At 33.4% G+C, this 22,100-nt stretch overlaps 1 protein-coding gene across 1 annotated transcript; it reads right to left on the bottom strand.

The window, feature by feature from the left end:
- Positions 1-16,736: 16,736 nt before the first annotated feature.
- Rap2l (Ras-associated protein 2-like) lies at positions 16,737-18,198 on the bottom strand. The gene has a single exon (XM_089651034.1). It carries the CDS (start codon positions 17,933-17,935, stop codon positions 17,390-17,392), a length of 546 nt encoding a protein of 181 aa, XP_089507160.1. The 5' UTR covers positions 17,936-18,198; the 3' UTR covers positions 16,737-17,389.
- Between the last annotated feature and the right edge of the window lie 3,902 nt (positions 18,199-22,100).

The raw sequence follows: 22,100 nt of genomic DNA, 5'->3' as shown, positions 1-22,100 counted from the left end.
AAAAGGTCGTAAGTTCGTTTAGTACATTTTGGTTGCATATAGTGGCCTGGTGGTAATGAATTAGCACATAACATACTCCCCAATGCGTGGTACATAACCTGTAAGTACCTTTTTTAATGCTTGTAGTAAATACATACATGATCAAGTTGAAACATGTCAATAATACCTAAAAATATGCTTATTTTGAAAGCACACCGCTGCTCTTGAACGGTCGGTGGCTGAGTTGACATCGCGTTTGGGTCCCACCCAGGCGTCGTGTGTTGAATTCCTCGGCTGGTTAAGTCCTCCATCACAACACAAGCAACATTTTTTGCTTACTGTGGTGGTAGTAGGAGATTTTCAAATATTTTTTGGGAAAGTTTGTATTTCTTTAAAAAATATACCTATATTATTTATGTATACCAGGAAGAGTATCGGGCCCAATATACTGCCCTGAGGTATTCCAGAATCAATATTCGTAAAGTCACTCTTTTTCACAAACAACCTTGAAATCGAAAGTGAGGATATAACTAAACTCACAGCCAGTGCCAGGCCAGGGCCATATTATGTTAGCTCTAAAAACCCTTTTTGTCCAATTTCTCATAAGATAGATAAAAACAGTACTTACCTAGATATGATATGAGATTTTCACATATGCCGTGTTGTGCTACCTCTTTCGACGTTTTACAACGGACTACACAACTGCCCTTGTTGAGGGACACTGTAATTCTGTCCGAAACGTTAGGTTCGAGCAAACCCCAGTTATTAGAGTCTTCTGTCGCCTTATGTACTTACCTAGTTCTGTATTTTCTCACAAAAGCAAGAACTCTCAGCATACCACCGTTTATAATTAGGACAAAGATATTATATTAATGTTTGTAGTTTGTATGTAGATGAAGTTGATTTTAGTTCCAAGATAATATTCGTATTCCCATTGTGAATATACCCGGGTGGTTTGATTGATTAACTAATTAACTCGCTTGTTTTATTTATGGCTGGCATTTCACGAATATGCTGTCATTAAATAGTCTTCATCCATTATTAATTCATTTTCTTTGATAAGAGTTTTTTTACACGATTTATTATAATAAACAAAAAATGTGTTTGAAAACGCGATCTAGTTATTTAACAATCTAAATATTTGAAATTTAAATCGAGTGCAGAATGATCTCATCTATCTTATTATCTTCATAGATTTCATAATTTGCATGATTTTTGTGTAACAAAAACGTATCAACGGTGTTTGCACGTCAGTGAGACATGTTTTTTGAAACGCTACGTCACCAAAGATATTATGCTAATTTAGCGTCGGCCATCTCATGGAAATTTGCATATTTTTTAGCATGCAACTCAATGAATCTGGCCATGTGATCTAGCAAAATAATCGGAACACGTGTTAGTACAAGACTATCTGTACATAATAAAGGGTGAGTAAAGTGAACACAGATTTCCGAGAAAATTATTTCATTTCAGAATCTCTTTGATACGTGTAAATTAAACACAAGCTTAGCTACAATATGCAATTATTTACTAAATACACATTCTAGCGAAGCAACCAGAAGATCGTTGTGTTTAAACAGGCATACAAGTGATTCATCTAAAAGCTATCTTAATATATGGGTTTTATACCTGAATGAATGAAGCGTTGCAGGAATGCTGATTTCGGTTTTTTCAGTAAATCCGGATGAAAATTTGTACGATTAATCCATCTGCCTTCTCTTACGCTTCATGGTGTGAATCGATAATTAATTTTGTTCAACAACTTAAATGGAAATTTAAAAAAAAACACTCTCTTTGTCGGTTAACCGCTGCCCCCCGCATACCCAATTTCTACCGATTTATAACAAATTTCTCGTTAGTGGGTAAGTACCTACTTCTAAATTTCTACTTTGTCTCTGTGCTTATGTGTATATCCCTGGCTGTTTCCTTTTTTGTTTCTTCTTGTTTGTTCTACTTAACCTCCCTTTTTCTATTTGTGTACTGTTTTGTATGTGAAACTTATAATAATAATTTTTTTCTATTTTTGTATTGTTTCATATGTGAAACTTACAATTTTGATATCAAAATACCAAATGTAAAATTGTACCTATTAACTCCCACATATGTATTGTAAATTCATCTCGTCCTACAATGAGTTTTGTAACAGGATTGCTCTAGCAAGAAATAAAAATAAAAATTAATAAACTCCTTAAGTTTTTATGTTACAAAATAAAATATTATGTTTGAAGATAATAACTGAACATTTTTTGTGCCGAAACGTTAATTATATGAAATTCCCTCGATAGAAAAAAATCGCAAAGTAAGCTCCGAAAATTATTAACAACGCGTATAGTTCTGTTATTTAATATGTTATATACATGAAAAAAATCACAGTGTATCTTTAAATACAACTAAAGCATTTTTTGAAAGATTTTAGCCCCATTTCAAACGAGTCCTATTTTATTAAATATTTTCGCTTAATTGTTATCGTTTTTGAATATTGGTGCGCTCCCTCTAACATTCGTATTTACATATCACCCTTTCCAACCATCTTTGAAGACACTTACTACGGGGCCTTAAGTAGACGCTTCAAGACCACCAAGCCACAAGGAAGACCACAGCAGAATTGGAGCGATGGTATCAAAAGGATCAGAAGGCTAAATGGAAGGCCCCCAATTCAAAAGAAATATTGGAGAGTACATAAAAAGGCGTATCAAGTAAAAATAATCATAGACTGATACCCACATCAAACAAAATGGTTCTCGATAAACAGTGATAATAATCAAAAAGGAAAAGTTCTCATTCTCATGGAGATTAAATAATATCAGCAAGCTTTTATTTTACACCTTTCAAAATTTTTCCTCGCAATTCAAAAGTCGCTACATTTGTACTTGCGCAAATAAATTTTTTAGTTTGGTATGACAAGTGATGAAATGCCTGTTTTACGATGCACTGTACACTAAATGATATTCCAAAGAATAAAGGTTTGTTATCGAGTCCATTATGACTTGTTATCATAATAAAAACGTTTCTGTGACGCACACTATTATAAAAATACTACATACACATTGGTATTGAACGAAAAGCATTATTATTGACATTATGCAGAATTCAATCCTTTTTTCCAGTTAACAGCACAAGAGACTCACAGTTCCCAAGGTCAAACCAAGACATAATAGATATTTTATATAATAGATGTACGAGTAACAAATTCGTTGCGGTGGTCGACGTATAGGATATGACATCGTCATATCCACTTTATTACATTATACTAACTCTATGCCACGTCATAAACTTCTATTGAAAGAATGGAGCGACAATTGGGAGATACAAATTGTTATCTTCTACTTCCAATGCGACCTGCAACCTTAAATAGGTTGTTCGTTTCAAAATCGCTGCATAAATTTGTCCATCCAGACATCTTCGTCTTCTATTCTTATCGATTTGACCTATTAAAATGAGAGTGATCTGATTATTTGACCTATTAACATAAGAGTAATCTGATTATTAATGTCAATTTGTTAATTTTCTTAATATTTTTGTTCTTAGTTTAAAAACATTGTGAGATTTTGATTCAACAATTTCATACAATTAACAGTAAATAATATCTTCAATCAACCTCGTTACGGCAATTACAAACGTGATTTGAATTCGTGAGTTTTAATGTCTATTTTTTTGGTATTTGTCTTTTTTTTTTATTTTTTATTATTTATTGAGTTAGTTTATACATTTGAATATAAACTAATATAAACAAGATCATATTTCATTTTGTAATTTTACATATTTTTACAATAAATATAACATTTCTTTTTAAATACATTCATTCTTCCTTCATTCTTCAGACTTTCAGGCATTTCATCATATATTTTTAGTCCTTTGTACATTAGGCAGTTCTGTGATTTTGTTTTTTTCATATGTGGCAATCTAATCCTATTTACATTTCTGGTTTCGTAATTATGAACATCTCTATTAAAAACAATTTCATCCTTAAAATATTTTGGCATTTGGTTGTTCATGATTTTATGTACAAAAATTAACACATTAAATAATAGTCTCTTTTTAATAGAAATCCAATTTAGCTGTTCTCTCATTTGATCTATGCTTGCGTATTTTCCTTTTCCTAGTATACATCTCATAGCTCTATTCTGTATAACATCTAGCTTGTTCAAGTTTCCTTCATTGGCCAAATACAACACAGTAGAGCAATAATCTAAATGTGGAGCAACTATAGTTTTATAAATCAGCTCTGTAGTGTTTCCATTTAGTTTATTTCTTAATCTTCTAAGAAAATTGACTTTTTTAGATACCTTCTTTAGCACATATTCAAAATTTGCTGCGAAAGTTAGTTTTGAATCTAGTATCACACCCAGGTACTTAATTTCCTTTACTTTTTCAATTTTTTCGCCATTAATTGTCAATTTTAACTCTGTGTTATGCGTTTTGTTGCCTATTTCCATATATTTTGTTTTGTTGACATTCAGTTTTAATTTGTTTAATTTCAGCCATTTCGCTATATTTTGTAGGTCTTCATTTAATTTATTGATTGCATCTATGTATTCTTCACATGAAATATAGATTAATGTATCGTCTGCAAATAATCTAATTTTGCAATGTTTTATGGTTTTAATTATATCATTAATGACCATTGGAAGATAAGTATTTCATAAAAAACGATCGTAATAAAATAATAATACAAACCATTAATTGTAAAGCTAAAATATTGTGCAAAAAGCGTTCATCAATGGGGCGAGTTTGTGCGTTATTTTGCAATAGCGCTAATCTAGTAAAGGTCACCTTCGAAAATTTTAACTGGGAGGTTGAGGAGCTATCTCGAATTGAAGTATTATTAAGGTCACCTTTGAAAATTTTTAATAAATTAATGAGTTATTTACCAATCTCTAATTTTTTTTATTATTATAACTTTGCGTCTTTTGAATTTTACTTCACACAGACATCAACGTGTCAACATTACAGCGCCCTTGAGGTGATTTTTTACAAAAACGGCGCTAAACAAATTATCATTTTGTATTTTTTAAATGTTACGATATCTATGTTTATGGTAAAAATTTACTTGGTCATAAATGTGTATTAGTTTTAAGTCACAAATAAGTAAGTCTTTTTAGTTGAAAATCACTAGAAGTCACAAGTTATAAATCTTAATTTAAAGCTAAAGGTAATAAACCTTTGCTGTAAGTTATTAGTTTTAAGCCTATGTTATAGTTTAAATAAATTAAGTTGTAAAGCGCCCTTCGGTGGTTTTCACACGAAACGGCGCTATAGAAGTAAAGCAATCATCGTTATTATTAAGTTCAACCATTTTAATTATTCTAGCACGAAAAGGGTTAAAATTTAACTGACCTGCGCAATTTTATAACATTCTTATGTGAACATTTTGATTTTATTTCAAGTTACCCTTATTTAAACAACAATAATTATGTTTACTATTTCTAGGACTTTGTTCATATTCGGTTTTTTCATGTATATACTTACTATTAAACTATGGTTCTGCTGCTGATGGCCTCAATCTAACATCTCTTTCTGATACATGGGTCGATTATGAGAAAAAGGTAGAGGCAACAGAGCTGCATAATGAGCGGTACGCCTTTAGATGTTAAAACTCAAACCCATTAAATTATTATGTTTTTAATAAAACAATATTTTCATTGCTTTCGCAATTGCCAGAAAGACATGCATGAAAAATATAATTCAGAGTTAATGTTCATAAAACGTCCATATCCGGGCAGATTGGCGCAATGAGCCACTCGCATACATGTTTAATTGCTGTTTCGTGTTTTACCAAACACCCATTTTTTAAAATTAATTCAACAAATGCGAGTTTTTATGCTGTTTTTTATTTACTTAAAACTCTAGACACTGATTTCAGTTTTACTTTTATAAAATTAAAAATCCTGAATATTCATTATTTAGATTGTAAATATATATTTTTTTGACATATGACTTTTATAAAAAACTTTTTACTAGCTATGTAATAAATTTAATTTGAGATTCTGATTAGAGGTTTGCTTGCTAATTTTACAGCCAATAATTTTTTGATTTTCGTGCCTAATTTCTAACTAGCCACAGCCCCAGGTTATATTTTCTTTTTTAGTTTTGCAGTACCTACCTACAGCTAACTTCACATCGATCAACTTCCATAATGTCATATCCAACATGAAGTATTTTACGCGTTTATTAATATTTAATCGCTTTATTTTCCATTATTTTCATTAAGTTGAATAAACAAAAAGTGGGTGTGTCAAGCCTACGCAAGACAGAAGTGAAACTTCTAGTTTCAGCTGATGCTTGGCGTGGCGCAGTTCGCTGGTGTCTGAGAGAGAGGAAAGAAGAGAAGAGAGAGAACGTTCGTGAGCGGCTCCCCCACCTCAACAAGGTTTCACTTCAAAAATGCCACAGCCGAGAATCGAACCTCGCTTAACTGATTGAAAGCCAACCACGCTGAGCACCAACTGTAAGCAAAGCCGCATAAATTGATTATATTATGTAGGTTCTGAAAATATGAGAGCTTGTTATGTTTTATAATGTTACCTACATCACACCCAAAATATAATATATTTTTAAAAATAATGTACAATGTACAGAAATAGAATCCCACACAAGATCGCGTAGTGCGCTCTAGCGAACGGATATTTTATCAGAGGGAGATAGTTTTAATTTTTTTTTCTGTAAATTATTACATATTATCAAAATAAATAAATTAATTAAATAAATGTAATACAATTATCATAATATACGGATTAGATAATAATTTTAATCCAACACAATAACGCAAAGCGCGCTCTAGCGGAGTAATGTTTTATCACAGTGAGATAAGTGTTTTTATTATTTTGCAATATTATTTTCTTTTAAAAAATGTTCTGACCTACTAAAAAATAAGATATTGAATGAAAAAGGCGTTAAAAACAAAAAAATAATGTGCGATGGCCGAGAATCGAACTCGGATCAACTGCTTGGAAGGCAACTATGCTGACCATTACACCACCAACGCCAGTTGTCGGGATGAGCTAAGAAGCATTTATATGTTACTTCAAAACTTTGACTAGATCAAATGAACTTTAATCGGTGGTGGGGGTACCCGCATTTTCGTTTCGGTCATGAGTCGGTTTTACTCCGGTCCTCGAAATTGCATGACGCGCGTAAAGAAGTTTCACTTCAAAAATGCGTATTTATAACGTTAGTTATGGGTTAAGGTAGACCATTTTATTTACTCCCTTCTTTTAAAATTTAGTTACTAATTTAGTATTTTGACATCTGTTAGTGGGCCACGTGGAATGTTTGAAATCATTTGGCTGTTCAAAGATCTCCTTCTGGTTTATAAAAAAAACTCGTATTTTGCAGGTAGTTAACATCTAATATTTGCGTTTTTTTATATTTTATACATTAAAAATCTTTTCTGAATCGAAAAAAATAATCATCCCAGTAGCTCTTTCAATTTTTATAGAGAGCGAAAAATTTTGAAGTATAATTATAAGTCCAAATCTAAAAATAAATATATATGAATGTTTGACGCAAGATCGTTCGGTACGGACTGTGGATGCAGGAATGGCAATAATTTGTTTTCACCATTCGATTTTTTCGGTTACTCGAATAATGACATGAAAGCGTTTACGAGAAACTTCAGACACAGACCCAATAAAAAGAAAATCTCTCTTACAACGGATAAGAAGGTTAATAATATAAAATTGAGATGTTGTATTTAAAAATTGACATTAGTGGACTGAGCAATCTAAGCATAACGATGTCCTGTTTTAACTTTTAACTTTACCGTTTGGCATTTCATCTGTCTGTATTTTTTTTACCCAAGCCCCTTAATTATTCAAGCAATCCTACTTTGACCAGATAGCTAACTTTGAAGGAGCTTTTCAATATTGTAATAAAAACATACTACATACCTGCCTGAAGAAAATTTGAAAAAAATTGTCATTGAGTGACGTTTCTTTGGACAAATTGTCTAATTCCTGATTTGCGATATAAAAAAGGTTACATAAAATATTATACGGCTTACAATTAAGTAGGTGGGTATTTAGGTACCTACTTAAATCATTTTAGAGAAAAATTTGGTTTCGACTTCGCTGGACGCGAGATCTACTTTTCACAGAACTACTAGTGTACAACTAACTCATTGGAGGAATAATATATTTCCTCCAAGACTAGCCGTAAATATGGATTCGTTCATCAAATAATTCAATATGACAACAGAGGGGCCGAATAAAATCAATTTCGGAATTTAAAAAAAATAACATAATTTGAGGTTTTCTGAGTCGTTTTAACCATTTGACTGATTTTCTAAAAAAAATCTGAGACAGACTTGCTTTACAAAACGAATAAAACGTTCTATTTGCACGACTACAAAACTGACTTCTATCAAAAAAATATGTCCAATTACTACCACTATGCAATTATATCAATGTTTTTCTTGAAAAATCAAAGATTCTCTAAAATTACCCGATATTTTCTGGTTTTGTAAAATTCCCCGATTTGTAAGTATCCTGTTGTTCTCAGTCTGCGACTACCCTGAATAACATAAAACTATTGTTTCTTTGACATTTAATGGCAACGTTAATCCTCTAATATTGTTTCCGGTTGTACGGTAATTCCACTGTAAATTCTAAAAACTGGTATAGCTACAAAGAACCTTATGAATTCGAACGAAATGAAATTCCATGTTGGGACCTAAATATTTGGCATTCTGTCCTAATTCGATCGAAACCTGGACGTCATAAATTATTTAACAACTCACCAACGCACTGTACCGCTCAGTGAGAAAACAATTTGCGTATTTTATTTAATTCCCATTTGATGAATGCATTTTTTAAATCTACCGCTATCATATACGAAACGATAAGAGAATTTATAAAGCATTGGCGGAACCCCAATCGTCCTGGGCAGACATTTCCTAGTTCCTTTCCATTTAGTATCGCCCTGCTGAAAAACTACCACTCAGAATCGAAACTTCACGCGTTGCTTGAAATGGCCTTTTGCCATGTTCGATGACCAGATGTAGCCAATTGTCAGGTACCTCGTCTTCCTCTTCCCCATCGCCTTCCTCTCCCCACTATCTTCGGGGTATGTCTTAGGCCCACTGGCGTCAGACGGTTGTGAGCAGTTGGCATTCTTGCGATTTTCACATAAAAATATATACAAAATAAAACACTAAATGTGAAAAATCTAGTCGTGGCGAACTTCAACGGTAAGAAAACGATGTAAAAACTCGGATTGGAAGGCAGTAAATAACTATAGTAATATTTGGCTGATTTGTATAGCGCCGTTTTTGTGAAAAATAACCTGAATATTGGGCGCTAACTATGTATTAGTTCAAATATAAAACTTTAATGATCGCAATATAATTATTAGGCACCAACAAATAACGAGCGACATTAACAATATTTAGAATACGAGGACCAATAGAATTACACGTAGCGACAGGTGAACGCTAAAACAAAGCAAATAATTTCAGTACCTATAGTGATAATGTTTATAAATAATGTGTCAATTAATATGCAAACCGGAAAATATAAAGAACTTCCGTTTGTAATATTTGCTTGTTATATTATGATGACTTTCGATAATTTGTTGATTGTTTATTTCTGAACAACAGTTTTATGACTAATTAATGTGACATTGTTTATATGGGAAATCCGAAAAACGCTTTCTATATAATTACGCATGTATTTTTCCTTGTAAGTAAGTACCTACAGATGTGAGGAAATTTCAGGAAATATATTACCTAAATATGTATACACATAAATTGTGACAACGCAGCAAAAATTTAAAAAAAAATGCATTACCCAAATATTTATTCATTCCGGTAAGTAGGAACCAATCAATACAATATTACGACTGAATTTCCAATTATTTGTTCATTGTGTAATTTTTTGTTGTGTTGTATCACGAATATGCCACTATCTTATCTTTTTTATCTCAAAGCGTGAATCAGTTTATTACCTATTGGTTATGTAAAATTATGTTTCCTTTTTTTCAATTCTGCAATTGACTGCATAAAACGATTTCACAAAACAAAGGAGTGCAAATATCACAATAGCATTTTCAACTGCTATTGTTATTTTGAATCTTTTTTCTATGATTTAAATTTTCGATGTCTTGAAATTAGCATAATCGAATGATATTTTTGAAATACAAATGTTTGGTTATTGAAAAACGCAGTATTTATTATGATATACTAGCACACGCAGCCTGTGAAAAATCAACAGATAATAAAATTGAAGAATTTGTGAAGCTTTATTAAAAAATATATTGGCCTCAGGATCATTGCTTTTCAAAAGAAATTTACCTTTCGAATGTTATTAAACTTGAATAATTACGACATTTATCCACCTGTCAAACATATAAACAAAAGAAATACAAATTTCAAATAAAGCATTAGTAATAAAGAAAATAATGTTTCTACCCACTTTATCGCTTGCCTGATGTGATACATATAACTAATCAGTTCCAATTTTATAAAATTAAAAGTTCATTGAAATACGCAGAAATACAATTTTAAATTACACACCCATGCACCGAGATCCGAAATAAGTATTTTCAATTATGGTAATTAAATTTTCATGAAAGAATTCCTATCTTTGGTTTATTTTAAAACTTGAGATAAGTACTTATGTTATCTACAAAGAAACATGATTTAAATTACATTATTAACATAAGAACAAAACTGATTATTTTCTTCAACTTCAAATAAAATAAAATAAAACTAATTAAATTATACACGACTGTTTTCTTTGCGTATTTAATATGGAATAACAAATTTTGTATTTTTTAATCTGTAGCAGTTATATTATATTTACATAATATATTAACTACTTTGTTGTCAATTTATGACTTCAAATACAAATAAATGAAATATACGAGATTATATAATTTTGTGTGTAATGTAAACAAAATTAACAGTTGGATTGTCAAAGAGATAATATTGTTTTGTATCTGCCGCAGTTGAAAGGTAAACTACCAAAGAATTATGTCGTCTTAGCTCTGCTGCTGTGCTAGAAACGGGTAAAAAAACTAACCATAAGCCAACATAACCTCAGATTTGAGTAAGGCGAGCATTTACTATGGAGTATTGTTGGCAGGAAACAATGGATAATTGGGTAATTGCAACTCAAGAAATATAATACAATCGCACGTTAAATCTACTTATCCCTGTAGTACCTACACAAAACATAGGCACAATAAGGCAATTTACAAAACGTTTGCTAAGACTAAACTCAGTGAACAAAATAATTAACTTTTCATAATCTAATATATAAAGGTTTGTTCTAATTAGTGCCAGAAGTGCTTATTAGAGTAGGGATGGCCAACAGGTCGACCGCGGTCTACCGGTCGACCGCGAAGCTGATTTAGTTAGCTCGCGAGAGTAAAATCAAGCGAATAGGAAAATATGACAAAATAACATTCTTTTGAGATGTATTCTATACTATACTATACTGAATTAGGTACCTACTCACACGCTTCAGTATCGTTGCGTGCATGTACGTAAGTCAGGCAACTAAATGCGGCTCGCCTCGCTTCGCGCGTTTCCGTGCCTAAGAAAGGTAGCTTTATATTTGACGTCGTTTTTCGGTTCTACCTATCTTTGCGAATCAACATTTTCAACGATGAATGCAATACAAACAAAACATCGTTTGTTCCCGCATAACAGATGCCCACTTAAGTTCGTGTTTGCGAATCGCAATTACTTCGTACACTCCCCAATATGATAAGCTTGTAGAGAATATGCATTGTCAAACATCCACCCTAAAACGTAAAGCTGAATGCAAATTTTTTATATGTTACATTGCATTAATAAATTCTTACAAATTTATCACAAAATAGTTTTATTTTGTCACTTTTAAACTCTACCTTGCAGTCGACCGCAAGAAATAATTTTTAACGCAAGTAGACCGAACAGGTCAAAAGTTTGGCCACCCCTGGCTTAGAGAGTAGTTTAAATGGTGGAAAAAGTCGGGGACGCCCGAGAAATATCTGAATATAACTAATATAATGTAGCATTTTTAACTGCGACGTTGAGGTATACGGTAGTGAATGGTTAAAGCAGTAGGAGATAACTGAGAAAGATATTCGCAATAGCGAAGTATTGCAGGGTCCATCAACAGGTATATAAATTCGTATACCTAACTCATTGAGAATAATATACTATACTAGTACAAATCTGCGAAAAATCCGGGACAGTCTAAATTCTCGACAAATCAGTTCCAATTTTGAATGTGGCAATTAAAATATTTTTTGTTATTACTGTTGTTATTTTGTTATGACTTTTAATAGATAAAGTTGCTAATTTATAGATAAAATACGACATGCGTATTTCAATTTCAAGAAGAGAGAAGATAATTTTAATTTACAAAGAAAACATCTTTTTTACACACCATTTTGAATGCACACAAGATATTAAAAAATGGAAGCTTGCTTCAAGTGATATCTTAATTATTATAATTCGGAATAAAAGTAGATGGAACGAGATAAAACATTTAAAAAAAAATTTATTGCTTCAAAATTTACGATGTTACAATATTGTATAGCATTTGTTTTTAATGAAAGATAAATTAATAGAGAGTAAAAGAAATGGAATCGAAATTATTTTTTGCGAGTAATTATTGTATGCAGTAATAAATAAAAATATGATTAAAATGCAGATAAGTCAGAGATTGGGGTATTATACTGATAAGTAGGTCATCGAATCGCCATTTTTTAAACAAAAATAAATGTTTCCTTCCATCTGTTAACATAATATATTTTACATTTGCAATAATGATTATTCCGTTTTCTCGAAATGTCGTGTTCGTTTTCAGACGTGTCGCAAGGTATGATATAATAAATGGCGTGACTGAGATGCGAACCGGTGCCCCAGCTTCCCACACGGCGCGCCTTTTACGACGGGACGGCCGAACCGATGTAAGTTGCTTCAAAATTAATAGGCAGATACTCTCAGTATCGCCGTGGTGAAAAACTACAGCATCGAAATGTTGCTTTCAATGGATTTTATTATGTTAAATGACCAGATTTGAATTACTAGGTACCTCCCAACCATCCTCACTACATTCAGCTTCACATGTGCCGCAAATTAAGATGCCCACTGGCTCCGGGCAGATGGGACTCTTGTGCGGGATTCACATAAAAAAAATCGTATTTGAAAATTTGCCGAAGTATTATTTATAAAGGCTCATTTATAGTATATTATGTATTTATAAGACTATTTATTGACAGTTCTGATACGGGTCAAATTATAATACCTCAATCTCAATGTGTCCGACAGACATTGAAAGATAAGGAACCGTTGAACGACCGTTCGACAGACACTGTCGAAGATTCTCAATCATAACGCCTGAGGCGGAGAATATTGGCAAATGAATAATTAATTGGTTACTCATAAGTTAGAACGTTGACAACTTTGATTGCCAGTGTTAATAACTTGTATCGTCAAAAAAGTGTCCCTTCAAAATGGCTGATTGGCCTGCTAATTTCATTTGAAGCTGTGTGTAGCAGAATTTCGAGTTAGGTATCTTGAAGCAAATCTTTCAAGAGTTGAGGCCGTTCTGGTCTCGGAACGATTCGTTAAAACTGTCGATGCAATCGTAAATCATTTACTGGGTAGGGCCAATTACCCCGACAGATGAGTAACGGAAAAATACGTTGGATTTTCGAATGGTGGCCATCTTGTGGATCCGAATCAATTATTATTATTTGGTTGTCTAATTTACGACTCTGATTTTCACGGTATCTACTCACTACTCGGCGTCACGATTTAATGTGTTACAATTTGCTAAATATATAATAAGATAAAGTAAAATACAACAAAGATAAAAACATATTGTAATGCTCGGCAAGTCGCAGACGCAAACCTCGATAATTGACAAAAAAGATATGATAAATCGCCCTTTTCGGTCGTAATATCAACGGAAAGGGTTATCATTACCAATAACTAATACAATTTTCGTTGCAGAGAGGTTTTCACAAATACGCAGAAATAATACGAAAGATTATGGGGAAACAACTAGGTGAGGCAGGTATCTTCCGTTAGTTCGTTCAGATTTTTGAACAATGAGAAATTTTGTTTAGAAATAAATTATTAATATGTAGAATCACCACGATATTCCAATCGCGATCGATGTTCGGACTGAACGTTCGCCCGATGACACGGAACACTTTTCGCAACCGTCGATGTCTTGTTACGGACGTCGATTCCAAAACCATAAAATAATATGAAGACCTAATAAGTTAGTGGCATCGGATCCATGATTTCTAGTAGTACGCGGTGTGAATTCCTAATTCAAAATAAGCAGCCGCTTAATAATGCGCGGATATTGTTTAAGTTTGGAACTCGAATACAATGGCGGTTCAGAGATACGATATTATCGCTACGGTTCATGAAAATCCATGACTCGGTACTGGCAACACTCACTGAATAAATATATTTTACCGAGAATGTGAGTAATTTATTTATGCAGAGAATTAATGAATGCGCGGCACTTGGTACCGCGATATAAAATCGTAATACAAAATGTAACGGACACATGAAATCCAAATCCTACTCGGAACAAGGAAATGTGATAAGAATGAGAAAGATTGTAATAATTTAAAACTGTTTGCATTTAAACCGGAAAGCTTTATAAACGGAACCAAGTACCTACATAATTAATACAATATTGCATTTTATAACATCAAGGGTTGGTGCAATATATCCAAGGATAACACTGTTTATGTTTGAACGAAATATTTAACATAAAGCCAGAACTGTCGTTTTTCCATATTTTCGAAGAGAAAATATCTGAATGACAAAAGGCAGTTAGGTTCCTAAATAGTAGGTAACAAGTAAAATTACAAAACTAGTAACTAATAACATAACTAACCGATAACTAGTAGTATTAAGGGTGGGATCACGGAACCTACTGGGTTCTACGACTCATCATATATTTGTGTTGGGTTTATTTAAAAAAAAACTCTAAATTCTGAATCAAAATTAATGTTTTTTTTAGAGAGCCATATTCAATATAGAATGTGTACTTGGGTTTATGGCGACTAATGCGGTTCTAAGAAGTTAATTTTTCCTCATTCCGCTTTCTTTATTTGAATGAAATGACATTACGTCAGCAACATTCGGGGTGCAGATCTAATCACCAAAGATGAGTAACGGAATTAACACAAAAATGATAAAAAGCAGGCAATTACAACATTAAGAAAAAATCCATTCTAATTATGACGACTTCATGAATCCTCTCAACATAAATAAATATGTATTATAGGAATGGGTAAAACCAGAAGTTTTTTTGTCGTATTCATTATTTGGCTAGAGAAAACGCTGAGCAATTCAAATTGATAAGTCACATTCGATTCGATAGTAATATAAGTACAATTGAAATTGAAATGTAAGTAAATACCTACCTACCTAAATACAAAATTATGTATTATTATCAACGCTAAAGAATATTAATATTATGTGCATTCTCCCGTAATTATTAGCCGTGATATAAAATTAATTAATATTATCAATATAACATGCAAACTATTATTATAAAAAGTTTTCCAGCAAAAACATAACTGTGCTTGTGACTTGCGAGTGAGTTTGGTCGGAACAATGGCCGCCAGGGTTGTCCAGGTCGGTAGGTACTTAACCGTTGTGTGATCACCCAGGTAGATAACCTTGCATGTGTGTAGTTACATTATATTGCAGATTATATTCTAGAATGAATAATACGGCTAGTTCAATGGATATTATCATGGAAAATAAAACGTATCACACGCGCCCTGACAATGCTATATTTTTATTAGTTAAAAAATACACATTTCTTACATTGCAGTAAAATAACGAAATAAAATCAATTATGTACAATACAATGTTTTATGTTCCGATGATTAACATTAATGGAGAAACCTTAATGAAACAGATTTTCTACTAATTATACTAACTGGACGGTTAAATACAAAAGATTCTTCATAATGTTAAAGAAAATTAATGTTGGATGGGCATCTAACTATCGTATTTTTTTTTTGTTCACACAGTATAAAAAATGGACAAATGGAACTCGTCCCAACCCTGGGGTAATCATTACATGATTGGATTTACATTCTCTCTTATTATTAACTGAATAAATTGACTCATATTGCGAGCAATTTATTCCACAAATGTTTGAATAATAAGAGAATAAATTGTAATGTTCTTTCGGCATTCACTTACTCAGAATGTATGCATAGTTCAACATAATGACAGAAAAGTTGTGTAAAGATGTACCTACATAATAGTTCACATAAATAACATTACAGAAGTAGATAGACCGGCAATTCTATGGAGATTTTATACCTGGCTGTTATAAATAGACCCCGACAAATTCTTGAAAAATGTACTTTTCTGCCATTGCGTTGAACTTGGCAACGTTGCCTTTGTGAAACTGTTCTGTTCTCTTCAATGGTTATTGAAAACAAGTTTCATATTATTTGAAAACTTTTAAAGTTACGAAACGGAAAGAGAAAACACAAAGAATACTGCGATAAAACTATAATATTATGATCTTGATGAAGATGAATCGGGTGTTTTCAATAACCATCGCTAGAGGAATCTTCTTGTATTGTTAAGGAATCGAGTTTAGATTCCCGTGTGTTCTCGTACCTGGGAATTTGCAAATCAGCTGGTTTTGACAGTGAACTGACAGGTCAGGTGAGGTGCTCCGTCTAACTTTACCCGTCCTTACAGACAATATTTGATTGAGAAGGTGATTGGTTGATTACCTGGGAAGTTCATGTAATAAAAACGGCACTTTGGATTATACTCCCACTTAAACTTTTATTAAAGATATTTTTATACGTATATATCACAAATCCTGGTAGACTTTTTAACACAATCACGCAGCATACAAACTTGCGACATGGCTTCGTATTTGTTACGTTCTTTATAACAAATGACATATAAAAACGTTTCGAGTTTCGGCACATGAAGATTCTCATTCGAACATTGATAAACTAAATATGTATTTGTCGGTCACATTCACTCGTGTTAGGATTTAGCTTTATTCACAGGAGATTAACACGTACAGACCATTATACCTATACACTAGCATCGCATCGACAATATTACATTACTTATATACATCTCTTAACTTTACTAATATTACTATACATTTATATTAGGTATCATAGTCTATTACTGTCAGATACAAACAACACGGGACAGCACCGAACCGGAGAAACTTTCTTCAAAAATACTTTGTTACAAAACTGTATAAGTGTAAAATCTAGTCGCGGGCGAGATCTACGGTATCCTGACATATATTACAAAACGAGTAAAAAGCCTTGTAGAAAGATAAAAAAGGATGAGCACTAGAGTGGCGATGGCGATGAGTGTCCAATGCCACAGACACAAACACAGCACGTGTCCCGACACCTCCTGGCGCTCCTAGCCGGCAGGACACCATTAGAGCACCGTACAGCAGCAATAGCTCTTCTTCTCCTTCTCGGGACTAAAGTTCATCTCCCGCACGATCTCGGCAAACATCTCGTTGACGTTGGTGCGGCTCTTAGCAGACGCCTCCACGAAGGGACAGCCCCACAGCTGCGCCAGCGCTCCGCCTTCGGGCGAAGGCACCTCGCGCTGGTGCTCCAGGTCCGCCTTGTTGCCCACTAGCAGAATGGGTACGCGCTCCTTGCCCTTGACGCGGGTGATCAGCTCCTTCATGGGCTTAATGTCCTGGAACGTCTGGTGGTTCGTGAGCGAGTACACCACCACGAAGCCCTGGCCATTCTTGATGTACAGGTCTCGCATGGACGCGAACTGCTCCGTACCCGCCGTGTCGAGGATCTCCAACACACACGGTGAGTTGTCCACTTCGATCTCTTTTCTGTAAAAGTCCTCGATCGTGGGATCATACTTTTCCATGAAACATCCGGATACGAACTGAACAGTCAGTGCACTCTTCCCAACCCCGCCCGAGCCGAGCACGACGACTTTGAAATCGCGCATTTTTATAACTTTTATGAGACCGGATGGTTAAATTGACCGTCACCAGTTTGAGTGCAGTAATTTACTTGAAACATTTGAATTAACTGTGGAGCGCGTTTGTAACACTTTGGCTAGAAAACAAAGCCTAAACAGACTGACTTCTGCCATCGCAACACTACTTGTTCACTCGCATCGCCATTTTCACAGACTGGCGCGGGCAGACAACACAGTTCGACGCTTGACGTGACAACAACGCTATCTGAAGTGAACCGACTGGAACTAACAACCGGAAGCTACTAGCGCGAGCAGCGGCGCTATTTTAAACTAATTTTCATAACAAACATTAAGAAAGTCAAATAAGAAACTTAAAGATATATTTTTATTTTATAGTTTAATTTATTAAGCTTCTCATTAAAACCGTACTATTACCAATTCACAAAACAAACATTAGACTAAAAATCTTAAATAATCCAATAAATATTTTTTTCATAAGTTTCTCGCTTGAACTATATTTCCCGACCAATTCTCTGATTTATTTCAACTAATATTCGTTTAATGATAAAAATACGACTTTTATGGAAAAAAGCTTTTTTCTGTAAGAAACAAGATTTTCTTTCTCATGTTTTTTCATTAGTTATTACCTATATTTAATAGTACCTATATTATCGTGTTGTGTTTCAATCCATTTTCCGTTTTTTATTAACACACGTTCAGTATTCAGTTTCTTAATAAGCGGAATGTCATCTGTCACGTCAGATATTACATTAAATTTCTTCATTGTAACCAATGAGTGCGTAGAAAAAAGTGGGCAGAAATATTTTAAAAATCAATATGAACCCTTCATTAATATAAGCAGATTTATAAAAAAATGCATGAAATTAAACCACCTGCCGGATATTATTGGGTAAACCAACCAAAAATAATATACCCAAAGTTTTTGGTATAAATACAAGTCAGTATACTCACTGTCCATGGGTTAATTGGAACGGATCCAGGAATAGGGACGTATCAACTAACATCATAAAGAAATACCAACTATTTTTGACAGACAGCCAGACAGCTGAGTAACCTCAAAAATAATGTACAGACAAGTAATTTATATTATTTGATCCAACAATACGAACAATGATATTTATTATTTGCAATCAAATACGCTTACAAAAACAAAGAAATGAATCTTATGGAATTAGAACACAGATGCTTTTCGCATGCTCCCATATTCAACCTGTAACACCACAGAATGACATACGTATTATTATGTGTCCTTTCTTAACCTTCTTCAAAACACATTTTTTTCCTGACTATTCCTGCTTATTCATTAATTTATAATTTTTGGGGAAAATTAAGTCGATCAGATAATATTTTTTTTCCAGAACCTGATCAAAATACCTTTCATTATGATCAGAACTAACTACAAAGTATGTACCATAAATAAACCACTCACTAGTAGGTATCTACAAAATGGATGCCAGTAATGATTTTGTATTGTAAATCCACCAACATGAATTGGAAGATTAACGCTGTGGACTGACATGCTCATTAGTAGCATGAAAGCATACTGTTATTGAGAAATTGCTACTTAGTGGCATGTGTGTGTCCGTTACATTGCTAGTATTAAGCATGCTCACAAGTTAACACCCGGTCGATTAAGGGGTATTATCTTAGCATGTCTGAACAGGTTTGCTTATGAGCGACACTAGCATATTCAATTTATAATTAATTTTCTCTATCTTAAGCTCATCATATTTCTGCGGAAGCATGCGAAAATGATTTTTTATAACTGTTGAAATCTTCTCGCATCTCTATAAACAATAATGATTACCTGCTACAAGGTTTGCTCTTCTATTTAAGCAATTATTACGAACCCAAATGTATATGTGTAACTATTAAAATAAAATATCTTCTTTTTTATTTTGCCAAAGGTTTCTTAAATAATTGCGTTGCGAGCAGATTATTTTGTTTAGTTCTGGACGAATGGAACTGACTGTATTTGTAACTGACTCTGTTTTGATTACTTGTATTTTCTTACATTATGGCCGAGAGCCTGCTTTTAAATAGGATGTTTGTTCAATGTGGAATCTGAAGATCAAAGATTATAAGACACCATGCATTGCTTGCAAGCGAGATCTTACGGTGCCCTGCCCATAGCTATGAACCCACTCTCATTCATACTCGATGGTTTTGCGCTCATTCGAACATTTCTCAACGTGTGTTCCGTCTCGCTCAATGCTTTATTGTTCGATGCGAAAAAGATTCAAGGGCCGTAATCCTTGCTCGATGTTCGACAGAAATTTAGAACATGACCGAGCCTCTTGGTGGCATATTAATGACGTCTTGTGTTGAGCTGCTTTAGCGTGTGGACGCACTGACGAGCATGGTTCCAAGTCAACATGTTCGATCGAGCCAAACCGTCGAGCATGAATATATGTGTGTACATAGCTTAATGCATCACTATGCCCACGCCTGAGTGCTATAACACATCTAATCATATCAGCAGTGGCGGTTCTTCCCTTAGGTCAATTGGTGTTTGACCCCCCAAAATTATAAGACAACAATAATAATCAATTATGTGCATCAAAACAACTGGTCTAATTCTTATTTTATTTAAAATGTAACGCGAAACAGCGGCGGCGGCGAGTGACTACCAGTGACATCTGTTGTCTCTAATAGAAGCTTTCATTCACAAGTCCACACGATTGGCCGGGTCAATTTAAAGAATGTCCTCTTTGGCATCTTCTGTCCCTATGCGCGCCATAGAATAAACGAGATGGCACTATATTTTTCGTCGAAGTAAAAATTAGGTACCGAAGAAAACTTAGGGACGTTTAGGTCATGACCGTGGGGGTGACAACACGATGAATATTATATGTTTTACAGAGATGGTGACATAAACAAATGTCGGTTTTTCATTTACACGCTTGTAGTGTGTGGAACGATGGTTGTTTTTCAATTGGATAGTTCGAGAAACGTTTGGAATAATTATTTATGTTATTATCGATTTAGAATGAAGCTGTAGAATGAAACAAAACAAAAAAAAGTAAAAGATCATTGTCAAATAGAATCAAACTCTTATTTTATTTACTTTAATGTTGTGCACAACTACATTAAAACTAAACATCTTAAAAATAATTTGCCGTAAGTAGGTACATGGATTGTGTATTTATTTCAATGGAAATATTATAACAAATTGATATAGATAATAATATATGGGCACACATTTTTTTCAAATGACCTACCACGACTGGATCCTTAGAGCCGCCTCTGCATATCAGTGAAATAATATATCAATATACCTATCCATATCAATAGATATCATATCAATATACCATATATTCTTTTCCATATCAATATACAATATATACCCTTCCATATCAATGATATCCCATATAAAATCAATACATATTATCAATATAACTATCCATATCAACAGATTTCATATCAAAACATATAATTGGTGTATTGGTAACCTTATTGGATATCGTATCAAAACATATTAATATACCTATCCATATAAATAATATCTATATTCAAAGAAGCATAATGTGTCATTAGCTAACGCAGGTTTATTTTTTCTTTTTTGCTGTGCTTATGTGTGATTCGTATTTGAATGCTTTACCGTTGATGCACATAATAATGTCTTGAAGCATACTAATGTAGACAAATACAATGGGATAACGGAGTGTCTTGCACAAAACAGATCTGGCCTTTTTCGTCTCTCCCCCACACAGGGTATTGTGATTAATAACATAGGATGGAAAAGGGGATAGAGAAATTGATCTGAAGTGATTTACAGAAACTATCTTTTCTGAAAATGTGGATGACTTTTTAACTGCGTGTGTATTACATCAATTCTTCAGACCGTACAAAGATGGTTTACATGATTATGCTGTACGCGATAGAATCCCAGACAATGTCCTGTTTAGCTACTAATAAGTTCACATCACCACAGGAAAGCGATACTTCTGTAACCACCTTTACCTAGACCTACGAGCGTACCTTTTAAACTTCATATCCAATGAAACTTTTGTTTTGATCTATTAGGGTCTATCTATGAAGATTCTATTACCAATGGTTTTAAATTCTAAATTCATTTTCTAAAATGTGTCATTTTTAGAATGATGTAAAAATATTGATTGAGATTATTGCATCTCTTTTCTATTACTAAATTATAATGGTGAAGATTTGA

The sequence above is a fragment of the Hesperophylax consimilis genome, chromosome 3, assembly GCF_061612785.1.
Source record: "Hesperophylax consimilis isolate HC1 chromosome 3, BYU_Hcon_1.0, whole genome shotgun sequence".
NCBI classification, from domain to species: domain Eukaryota; kingdom Metazoa; phylum Arthropoda; class Insecta; order Trichoptera; family Limnephilidae; genus Hesperophylax; species Hesperophylax consimilis.
The sequence above is the reverse complement of the archived record's forward strand: the minus strand, read 5'-3'. Positions and strand labels throughout refer to the sequence as shown.

Excerpts from the sequence above, each read along its gene's own strand:
- Rap2l (XM_089651034.1), bottom strand. The coding sequence starts at position 17,935 with ATGCGCGATTTCAAAGTCGTCGTGCTCGGCTCGGGCGGGGTTGGGAAG.